Below are 12,147 nucleotides of genomic sequence, written 5' to 3'. Positions count from 1 at the left end.
GACAAACAGTTGTCAGTATCGTTAACTTTGCTGCAACCATGCAGTAGAACCTTGTCAAGTTCCATCTCTAGACCACATGTTGCATATTTAGCATGCAACTTTCCTCCAAATGTTGGCTTATAACATCAGGCTCTATGTAACATCCTGATGTAAGTATCACTGCCTGAAAGAAATCTCTCCAACAGCCAGCTCTTCACTTTCAATAAATTATGTAAAGACAAAATTTGTGTCTGGCAATAAGGGTAAGGCTCCTGTGTTCTCAGTAACAGTGATATAATCAGAAAATGAATGTGTTGCTTAGAGATCCCTCTACTTTTAAACTGCTACATTACAACCCCATTAATACCCCCCCCCCCCCCAATACATTAAAAATGTCATATCTTGGCCTCCTGAATTAGTTTCAAAAACCAAAAGCTTTCACTTCATTTTAACCTTTTAATAATAATAATAATATCAAATTACTTCTGTATAGACCATAGAAATAATATACTATTATTATTATGGCAACTCCATGAATTCCAAGGACTCATCACAGGAGGACACACTACACCACCTATATGTGATGTAGTCCGCCATCCACATTATGCCATTTACTATCCTTTAATGCACTTCATAATCCAACTACACACACTTTTAATCTTATACTCAAATGTAAGCATAAGTGTCAAGTAACTTCATGACTAGTTTACTTCTATATAAAGGCCATTGACTTCACTTTATTTCACATTTTCGTTTAGGAATAGGATTAAATCAAGAATTGTCAAGTATAGCATACTTTATAACTAAGCATAGAATCTTTCCACAACTACAGTACGACAACAAAAAAAAAAACTAGTCAATAACTATGACAATATGTTATGGAATAAATGGGTATTGAAGTTCAGTACTACTTTTTGACCATAGCGTATTTCTCATTCTGAATTTTTCCATACCTTGAGTCCAGAGATGGGTGGTGAAAGCTAGAAGATTGGCTGTAGATTGAGAGTGGTGGAATCCATATTCCTGGTCAATGATTTGTTGGTAGGTCTCTGGGTGGCCCAGCATTGCTGGGGGGAAATCTGAGGAGAGGAAATGATCCACCATGACTTGTAGTGAGTAACCAGTGAGCATGTTGATGATCCACTCAGAAGGTGGAAGGCATACCGTGTAATGACAGTTTGCTAAGTGGGACCTCTGTGCCAAATCTAATCAGATACTTTTGATATCTTTTAAGTCTTGCAAAACTAATAACTGGTATGAGACCTAATACAAAGTCAGGGAAACTAAATTATAAATTATAATGGGAGGAATGGTGAGAATACGAGTGTAAGAGCGACAGTGTTATATAATTGTGGTAATGACAGGAATGGGCATTATCATGGAAATGATTATGAGGAGAGAATGATTTTGAATTTGTGTTCGTCCAGTTCAGACCCATCAAACGTGTGCAAAGATGTCTACATGTATAAAGCACTAGAGAAGAACAGAGATCTTCAAGTTGTCCAACTTTGTCATGCAGGCTGTAGACAAGAGTATACAAAAGAATATGCAGGTATATTACGTCTATACATGAATGCTAAGAGTATCAGAAACAAAGGGGTAAAGTTTGTTGCCTTGGTCAATATGTTGGGACCTCAGATTGTTGGCATTAGTGAGACCTGGATATCAGAATCAGACACACTAGCTGGTATTGAGTGTAAAAGGTACCATGTTTTTAGAAAGGATAGACAGGTTAAGAGAGGAAGGGCATGCTGCTAATGATATTGGATGACTTGAATCCAGTTAGTGTTGAGACCTATGATAGTAGTCAGTGGTGGCTGGTGAAATTTTAAGTGGGGGTGCTACCTATATAAAATAAAAAAAAAAAATTTTTTTTTCCCTAACCAGTAACCAATTTATTAATAAATTGGTTACTAATTAGGAAAAAAAGAATTATTATTTTTTATTTTGTATAGGCAGCAACCCCCCCCCCCCCCACTTAAAACTAATAGTATTTCATGTGGCAGTGAGTTTGAAGCCATTTGGTGTGAGGTGGAATCTAACAAGATCAATTACATAATGGGGTGTTGTTACAGACCTGGTGGATTGGTTTGCTAGTGATGAAGAAATGTATCACCACACAGAGATCATGGGTGCAAAAAGAGTAATCATAATGGGAGACTTTAATTATACAAATGTTGATTGGTAGTAGTAAAATTTCATGAGATGAATGAAACTGAATTTTATTGAGCTGTTGTGAGACAACTTCCTCAAGCAGCATAGACAGAAGGCACTCAGGGTAAAAGAGAGTTGGATTTGATTATAATGTCAGAGGGTGTTTCGGTTAATGATGTAACTATTCTGCCTCCATTTGGTGACAGTGATCATGCAGTACTCACTTGGGAAGTAACTAAGTTTATGAATGTTCCATTCAGAAAAGGATGGAATTACATGCTGAACTATAAAGCAGGAAATTATGACCAGCTGAAGAGTACACTGAGTTCAACAGAATGATATCATTTGCAGAATGTGTCTAAAGAGTTCGAAGAATAAACATGGTAGGAGTCTAATGGATGTGTAATCTTATTAAGCAAGAAATTCATAAGAAAAGGATGCTGTGGAAGGAATACCATGTGCATAAGGATGATGTCTGTTATGAAAATTATAAGCAGCAGGCTAAAATAGTTACAACTGTTGTACAGAAAGCAAAAGCTGAGTATGAAAAGAAACTAGCTCTGTAAGCTAAAGACGACCTGCAAGAATTCTATCTATATGCTACAAGTAAAAGAATAAATATGAAAGAATAATTCTTCTAAATGCAGACGGTTTGAGGGTAACAGATACAGAAGAGGTTGTTTAACTAATGATTGCCAATTTTGCTAAAAGCTATTAACCTGATGTATGCAACATTGAATTCACTGTTACCTCTTCACTGAATGAAGTAACTCAGGTATATGAAGAGGAGGTATTAGAGCTGTTGCACAAACTGAATAAGAATTCAGCAATAGAGACTGATGGAATATCAGCATGGGTACTAAAAGAGTATTCATCTGAACTGGCTATTCCTTTGACCAGGCTATATAATTTGAATCTCAGAACAGGGAAGATTCTGTAGGAATAGGAGAATGTATGGTAATCATATTCCACAAGGGTGCAAAGACTGATGTAACCAGCTATCGACCAATCAGTATCTCAGGAGTGGTGGTGAAGATTTTGGAAAAGTTGGTTAGGGCTCGCATTCAGAAATGAATTAAGAGAGAATCTCTCCTTTGCAATGAACAGCAATGGTTTACTAAGGGAAAGTCATGTTTTAGCAACTTGCTCACATTCTATAATAATGCTACCATTGAGCTGGACAAGGGAAATGGATTCACCATGATACTTTTGGATTTTGCTAAGGCTTTTGACAGAATACAGCAAGGTAGAACTGTTGCATAAACTGGAAAATATGGGTTTGGATTATAAAATATTATTGTCGATAAGAGGATGACTGATTGACAAACATCAAAAAGTGGTATACGGGGGGATGTGGGTCTGCAAGATTTAAGATAACCAGTAGGATCAGTCCTTGTACCACGAGGATCAGTCCTTGCTCCACTGTCATTCAATCTCTCTACATGAATGACTTGGGGAAGGATTTGACTGGTGACATACAGCTATTTGCTGATGATGCAGAGATAGGTAGGATAATCAGGAATGCAGAACTTGCAGAATGATTTGAATAGGCTGGAATTGTATGAGAAAATGCCCCAGATGTAAAGTCATGCATTTTGGCATGATTAGATATCCAGTGTCGTATCAGATTTGTGGGATTGTTAGAAGAAATTGATGAGTCTAGGGATCTTGGATTATTGGTAGATAGCAAGTTGAAGTCCAAAGATCATGTAGCAAAGATTGCAAATACAACTCTAAAGATAATTGCAATTCCAAAACGAACTTTCACGTGTAAAGATAAGGATGTCATTTTGCCTCTTTATATAGCCTTGATAAGACTTCACTTGGAACTATTGTGTGCAGATCCGTCTTCTGGTTTCTGTTGTGATTCTGATACAGTGGAGAGAGTGCAAAGGAGAATATTAAAAATGATATCAGTATTGTGGAATACTGATTATGAAAACAGATTGCAATTTGTATTTGTAGACACTAGCAAACAGGAGAAAGAGGGGTGATATGATTGAGACTTTCAGACTTCTGAAAGGGCCATGCAGCATTTCAGTTGATGGAATTTTTCATTTTATGGAGAGTGCGGAAAGAAGAAGAGGGTATCAAATATCAATACCTTGGAAGCTGAGAATGAATGCTGCTAAGAATGGGGTGAGGGCTAGATTTTTCTCTCATAGGGTGGTGTGTCATTGGAATGGATTCCCATTGGATGTTGTATGTGCAAGCAGCGTGAATGAATTCAAGAATAAGTATGATAGCTGGTGTGTGTATTATGTGGTCTCCCTCAGCGAGTCCCTGACTTCCTGGAAGTCTCTCTTAATAATAATAACAATATTATTATTTAGAGAGAACCTATGTGAGTTCCCCTAGATTTTTCCATGGCTTCAATCCAGAGAAGGATAGTGAAGGCTTAGAATGATGGTTTTGAATCAAGCATGGATCCATATTGCTGGTCAGTGATTAGTTTGTGTGTTTCCTCAGGTTGTGCAGAGGTTGGCTGTTGATGACCCTTTAGAGAGAGAAATGAGAGCAACTGGACAGTAGTTTGCTGGGTGACCTTTATCCCCATTAAGATTATTAAGGATGATTCAGAAGACTTTGTGTGACTTACAGTGAGCAGTTCTTGATAAGATGGGGGGAACTTTGTTCTGGTCATCATTGCAGGAATTGGAAGATAAGATTGATGCCAGTAAGTCAGCCTTGTCTTTGAGGTGACTATAGTACCATATTGATGTTGAGAGTTGTGGAAACAGATGTGCAAAAGTTGTGCCCAATGGTCTTGGCAAAGGGACCGGAAGGATGATAATTTGGCCTCTTTAAAATCTGATATAGATTTGTACATACTTAACTTTTTTTTAATAAATATGTGTATTGAAGTATTGCTGTAACATTTGTATAGGTGCAGTCAACTTCTGCTGTTCTTACACCACTAAATCCCAAATCGATCAATCAATCAACCAACCATCTTATCCTAGTAGTTTCTACTGGTAAGTTGAGAGCACCAGTAGAAATGCAATATATATATATATAATGTATGCACATAATTATTTGTTTTTTACTGTATGTTTTTGTGTTTATTCTGTTGCAACAATTCAGATAAGTGCTTTCTCAAACATGTGAATTTCTGTGTGTTGTTCATCTCAATTTTGGCTTGCCATTGTTCCAACAAGCCTAGTGCTATTTCTTTCCTTACTGTCTAGCAAATATACTGCAAAAGGGAGAGAGAGTATTGACTTTGAATGAAGAGATCATGGTCTTTCTTAGCATCTGTCACACTTTTGATAAACCTGTAAAGGTTTATCAAAATATTTATCTTACTTATATATTTATATATATTTTTCTTATAAATATTTATAAATATTTATCTTACTTATATATTTATCTTACTTATATAGTGAAACCTGTGGAGTATCCATCATTATAGAATAACACATGCCATAGTAAATAACTTTTTTTATTATGTAAAAAAGTTATATTTTATGTATTATATGTTATATATATCATAAGACATCATCGGTACAATTATCGAACAACGATAGGAATTGAATTAAAAAACAGTAGTGAGCATGCTTAAATTGAAATCCCTCTACATATGCAGTTGTGTGTTCATGGATTAAAACTAATGGGCTGAAATTAAAAATAATTAAATTAAATTAAAATATAACAGAAAAATTTATTTAATGCAATTGAGAATTACAACTTCCCAAACTTTGGGAATAGTGAGACAATCGTTCCAATTTAGATTAGGTTTATGAAGTAAGGCTTCAGCACTTTCTTTATATAAACGTTCATGTTTATATATAGATCTATGTAGCAGCTTAGCATTTTGCCATTGGATCCTGTTGTTAGCATTATCAATTCCATGTTGAGCAAGGCCAGATTTGTGAAGTTTAATAAGACAGATGTGCTCTTGATGTTTGGAGATATATTTATATATAGATCTTCCTGTTTGTTCTGGTAAACAGTGAAGTCACACGTCTTCCCTCGGGCAATCTTTCCTTCACTGTTTACCGGAAACAGACACATACTGTCCAATATATACACATAAACTCCTACCACCGCCTAACACAAAAACTAGGTGTCATCAATACCCTAAAAAAACAGGGTTCTGAAGATCTGCTCCAGTGAACAGACACTGAAATACAAATTTAAAATGATCAGTAATACTTTTCAAAAAAAATTGATACAGCCAAAACACTATTAACAAAATTCTCTACAAGACCTCAATAAAAAACAAAGACAATCCAGACTACAGTAAAACTATAATCATTCCCTACATTAAAGGGACATCAGACAAAATAAACAGAGTACTACAAAAATACAACCTCAAAGCCACCTTTAAACCTCCTGCAAAATTAAAAAGCTTACTCAACTCATCCAAAGACCCTCTCCCTCCGCCGGCCCACCCTGGAGTATACCGTATTTACGGCAACTGCAGCATACCATACATAGGAGAAACAGGACACACAATTCTTATCAGACAAAAAGAACATAAACGACACATCAAGTATAATAATTATGGTGAAGCTGGACTTTCTGATCATGCTCTGAACACCTTACATAGAATTGACTGGAAAAGCACTAGTTGTCTACATCACAACAAAACATGGTATGACTGCAAATTTAAGGAAGCTTGTGAGATCATTATCAACCTCCCCAATCTAAACAATAATGATAGTCTAAAAATCCCATATATATGGAAGGCATATATTCATCCCACGAATCCTTCCTCTCTAAGAACAACTATAAACAGGACTCTAGAAAATCCAGGATCCTAAATCTATAATGACAACTACTGAAAAATAGGACATGTTGTAATTTATTTATTTTTATTATTATTTTTTTTAAAATCAAAAATAACAATTGTAATAATAGAAATAGGACATCACTGTTACTGGAAGGAAAATTATCTGTAATCAAAAATTAAATTAGCTTGATGTATTTTTTTTAATTTTTATTTTTTTATTTTTTTTTAACTAGAGGTCATACCAGTGAGTAGCATGTGATCATATCATTGTTTCTCTGGCTTAGTTTCAAATGTAACGCAGCCTTGTATTATATATTTATGTATGCTCCAGATGATGATCTTGATATGAAGATTGAAACGTCGGGATAATAAAAAGAGTTATTCTAACACGGTTGTAGAATCCATAATTTCAAAAATGAACTCTACCCTTGATTAACAAAAACAGCAAGTTAAACGCGAGAAACAAACTGCTTCTCTACCAGATGGTGATTTATCCTATAATTACATATGCTTCTGCAGCTTGGAGCCATACCTTCAATACGAATATTCTTAAATTGCAATGAATGCAAGACAAATGTTTATGAATGATACTAAATGCTCCATAGTTCGTCGGAAATGTTCAGATTCATTGGGAAACAAATATCCCATATATCTATTCTTTCTTACTCTCTCTAGCAACAGTTCTTCTTGAAGACGACCACACACCCTAATGAACTGATACAACAAGCTGCAAACTACAATGAAAAAGACCTACAAACATAAAGATCTAAAGCCATCTTAATATCAAGTGAAGATATGTAACTCCCATGCCCTCATAGGGCGAGCTAATAGCTCATTATTTTTCTCCATTCAATATTTCCTAGATATCAGACAATGGGACTGTATAAAAAGCATCTTGCTTCACCCTATGAAACAGTAATGTCCTGAGAATTTTGTCTTAGAGTTTTCTAAGTTTTCTCTTACCCGAGTCTCCGTCACACTAAGTTCGCTGTCAGAAATCTATAGAGAAGTGTCGAGGGTTCTGAATCTTCTATCTGGGCACATTGCTATGCAAGAAATATTGCGTCATTTGTCTCAAAGGGAAGGAAGGAACTGTACATCACTGCCATGTTAAGGGTCCTAAAAGCCAAGGCATAGTCGACAACCCTGACAAAGAAAAATTTTATCATGAAAACAGGAAAGTGTCAGCAAGCAGAAAGAATGACAAGAATGACAAGAAAAAGAGTTATGTGTGAACAAAAGGTTAATGTGAAAGACTGTCTGCTGAAGAAGAATTGTAAGTAGTTGTAATACTGAACAAGAATGTATGTCAAGCATCTGTGCTTATGAGATAATGTATATTAATGGTGAATTAGGCTTAACCAAGGTATGTCTTATATTCAGTAAATGTTATGCTAGATTGAGAATTAGCTTAGAACTAAGGTTAGATTAGAAAGAATTGAGACTAGCAGAATTGTAATGACATTGTGTATATATATGTGAATGTAACTCATTCTGTTCATATTTCTGTTTGATTTAATTAAATGGTTTGTAAGCAACACATTGGACTGATTCTGTCAGTGCACTATCCTAAAAAATTTGAACCTGCATAAGATAGAAGTTTATATGAATTATATTTAAGCCATGACTAGTTTAAAGTAAGAATAATATAAGCAGGGAATATAAATGATATCTGCTTAGTGCATTTTTTTGAAAATTATGGAGACAACTACTGTTTACAAACACAGTAGTTGTCTCCATAATTTTTAAAAAAATGCATTTGGATCACTGTGTAAGCTTAAAAGAAAGGATATCTGCTTAGTCTTTGATTTAAGATCTTATATTCTCATACTCAGTATATAAGCTAACTGGAGCAGTCATTAAAACAAATTTGTTAGACTGTAGAATGTGAGAAATAAGATATAGTAGAACTAGATAAATGGTGGCAGTCGATAGTTAAGGCAGCTGACTATTCACATATATTAAATAAAGAAAGCAAAGGCAAAGCAGGGTAATATAAGGCACAGACCACATCATAACAGTTCTACCAGGATAGTTGTGAGGCTTTTCTACACTGACCGAACTTACACATCCGATGACCTTTGCTTATTCCCATTTTGGGAAATATTATGTCAGTTTTATGCAAATTCCTGATTATTATCTTATATCTTTTTTTTTTTTTTTTTAATTAGGAATTTACTTATAATCTGTTGTCCTGATGCTGTAGTGGTGCTTTTTAAAATTGATTCTTTTATTATAATTTATTTTGTGTCCCGTTATTGTACTAAAGATGCCTTTGATACTTAGGTGAAAATTTTAAAGCTAATAATTTATTTCACATAAGTTTAAGTTTCCGTCATTAATTTTTCAAAGTATAACAGCTTACGTATCTATATAGAAGCAGTTATCCACAATTTTGAAGTTAATTTTCTGAGTGTTAATCCTAGAAGAGTATTATTAATGACACTTATTATTGGTAAAATTGTCAAGTAGCAAAACCTATTAAATGTATGAGTTCTTTATTTAGTTTAAGCATTTATTTATTGAGCTATATTTTATTAGGTATGAAAGAACAGTATTATCCATGGGAACCAAGTAGTTTTGAAATGGATCTTCTGAGGAGGAATCCCAGAAGAAAGAGAATTACTGATAACTCATATATAGGTAAAAAATTAATAATAATAAATAAATAAATAAAATAATTTATATATATATATAGATTTTTAACCAATGCTCAGAATAGATATTTCAAAGCTAATTGAAGCACTGTACTTCTCAGTGTTATTTTTGGTGGAAATTAAAATTGGTTGACAGAGAAAGGTATTGTCACAGTGATATAATGTAATTGGAGACATTAGAGAGAATAGGACTTGTGGAAGGGTGGGTTGATTGCTAATGATGGCAGAAGAATTGCAACCAGCAGAAGTAGAACTTGAACAAGAAAGTTGAGTCGAGTGAGCAGTGCATTTGGAGCTATTTATTATTATTAACACCAGACCACCAGACATCCATGGAGTCAAAAGACTCTTTGTAGGAGGTACACATAAACCATGCTTTAAACTCTTCAATGTATCCATATTCACTACAGTGTCAAGGAATCCATTCTACTCACTATGCAAAGAAATGGATCTTCATGATCCTGTTCACACTCCCCTTATACATCTTCCTGGCACTTTGCATCAAAGTGCATAACTTTATACTTGAACACACTGAATTGGCAGCCATTATCCTTTACTTACACTGTTAGTCTATTCAAATCATCCTGCAGGATCTCTACAGTAGTTTTATTAACTGTTGCTTTCTCTAACTCCCCAGTTTAGTATCAGCAGCAAAACTGGATATTTTCCTCTTGAATCATTCCCTAATATTCTTAATATAGCAACTGAACACTAGCAGCTCAGTCACATTCCCCTTATACATCTTCCTGGAATATCCTAATCTTGTTTCAATCCTCCCCTTCTCCATTCTATGAAAAATTTCTTCCACATTAACCCAGTAACATCCCTTTACCAACTTAAATATCTCAGTCATAACCTTCTCTTCGTCCTGTTCACCAAGCTTTGCAAACTGCATTTCTTCACTCTGTCTTCATATCTCGAAGACCAGTTACCACTTAGTCAGTCTTCTCTGGACCCTTTCCAGTATAATTATCATCATGAAACCCATAGTATCATATCACTGCACAATAATCCATATGATGCCTGATCAAGGCCTTATTCAATAGAACCAGAATCTCTCTTTCTACACATTAATGTCCTTTGCATCATTGCTATAATTTGATGCGATGACTTCACATCAACCAGTGCAGTGTGACCTCTGAACTTCGGATCTTTGTCCACTATCACTACTTTGAGGTCTCTTGTCTTCCCACCTTTCTCCAAAATTTTCCCAATAAGTGTATACACCGTTTGGAAAAAATCAATTAATGCCATAGCGGCCACCTTAATAAGATATAGAACCTCCTTTCACTGCGATGACTGCAGCAGTCCTATGGAGCATACTTTCCACAAGTGTATGACAGCGATGGATTGGAATTTTGGACTGTTCTTTCTGTAGGCATGTAATTGAGGTCCTGGATGTGGGATGTGATTGTGGGGTGGACATCCCTTGACCTCATCCAATGCTCTAGTTCATCCTGCAGATGTTTAATTTGGTTGAGAGCAAGGCTTGGTGGTGGCCAGTAAGTGTGGTGACCACAAACTACATGGTTATAGCATCAACCTTATGATACGATGCATTGTCTTGCTGAAAGAGTCCCACTGTACATGCTCTTTGCCACTGAAGATGATTCTGCATGTTGGTTCGGGTAATGTGGGGCTTGCATATTGTGGTCCTACCATGGAAACCTGTGTTGTGACCTTCAGTTCTAAATGTTTTTGATCCTGTTTTTGTGCAGATTTGTGTTCCAGTCATTGCCAAGAACTTTGCATTCAACGTGTCAGCCAATGAATGGTGTTTTTTATGTATTATCCTTCATAGCACCCCATGATCACATTTGGTGAGTGTGGTTAGCACTCACTGATAGGGGTGCTATCAACTGCAAGTGCTATCCACTGCTGTGGGTAGCACTTGCAGTTGACTACCTGGAATGACTTAATTTGCCAAATAGATAGGCCTGCAAAATGGCATCCTATATCATAGCCTCTTTCCAACTCCATCAGGTCATCACTTCTCACAGCCATTTCACCCAGATACAGTTGCACTGACTTGGGAGCATTATATTCCTTCAATTTATACCAGCTACAAAAACACATGGTTTGTTACATGGCACAGTGCATTTTATCCATAGGGGCATGTCTCTTAACTTCTTTCCAAGCTGTGTATTTTGTATCCCATTGTTGCCTATCAAATTTCAGAGCCTTACATTTTGACGTGCTGAACTGATAGTTACATGCTGTTGCCCTCTCATACAATTTACTAAAATCTTCATGTAAAGCTGCATCATCTGTTTAGTATTAAAATACTAAAATACCATGATAGAAGGCTTCCTGACAGAGGTAGCAAATTATGTACCATCATCTCAGGAGTGGCAGTTAAAGTATTAGAAATGTTATTTAAGGACAAAGGGTGGATAGAAATATGGTACTCTTTGGGGACAACAGTTTTGTGAAAGTGGAGTAAATCATGTTTTGGTAATTTACCCATTTTCTACAGTAAAGTGACAGTTATGGTGGATAAGAGAAATAGCTACATAAAAATATTGCTAGATCAATTCATTTGATAGAATGCTACATGGAATTGTATTACATAATTTGAAGCAAATGGTAATGGACATGAAATTGGTGATATTGATAAGAGAG

At 35.5% G+C, this 12,147-nt stretch overlaps 1 protein-coding gene across 2 annotated transcripts in view; it reads left to right on the top strand.

Annotated features, from left to right (window-relative positions):
- Positions 1–12,147, top strand: part of not (ubiquitin carboxyl-terminal hydrolase nonstop) — a 231,675-nt gene that overhangs the window by 94,262 nt on the left and 125,266 nt on the right. For both annotated transcript variants that reach the window (XM_090411716.1, XM_090411717.1), the window contains one exon: positions 9,410–9,511. In XM_090411716.1, coding sequence (XP_090267842.1) covers positions 9,410–9,511 — 102 coding nt within the window. The remainder of the gene's footprint in view (positions 1–9,409; positions 9,512–12,147) is intronic.

The sequence above is a fragment of the Typopeltis vanoorti genome, chromosome 21, assembly GCF_054136105.1.
Source record: "Typopeltis vanoorti isolate ZY-2024b chromosome 21, IOZ_Tvanoo_1.0, whole genome shotgun sequence".
NCBI lineage: Eukaryota > Metazoa > Arthropoda > Arachnida > Uropygi > Thelyphonidae > Typopeltis > Typopeltis vanoorti.
The sequence above is the reverse complement of the archived record's forward strand: the minus strand, read 5'-3'. Positions and strand labels throughout refer to the sequence as shown.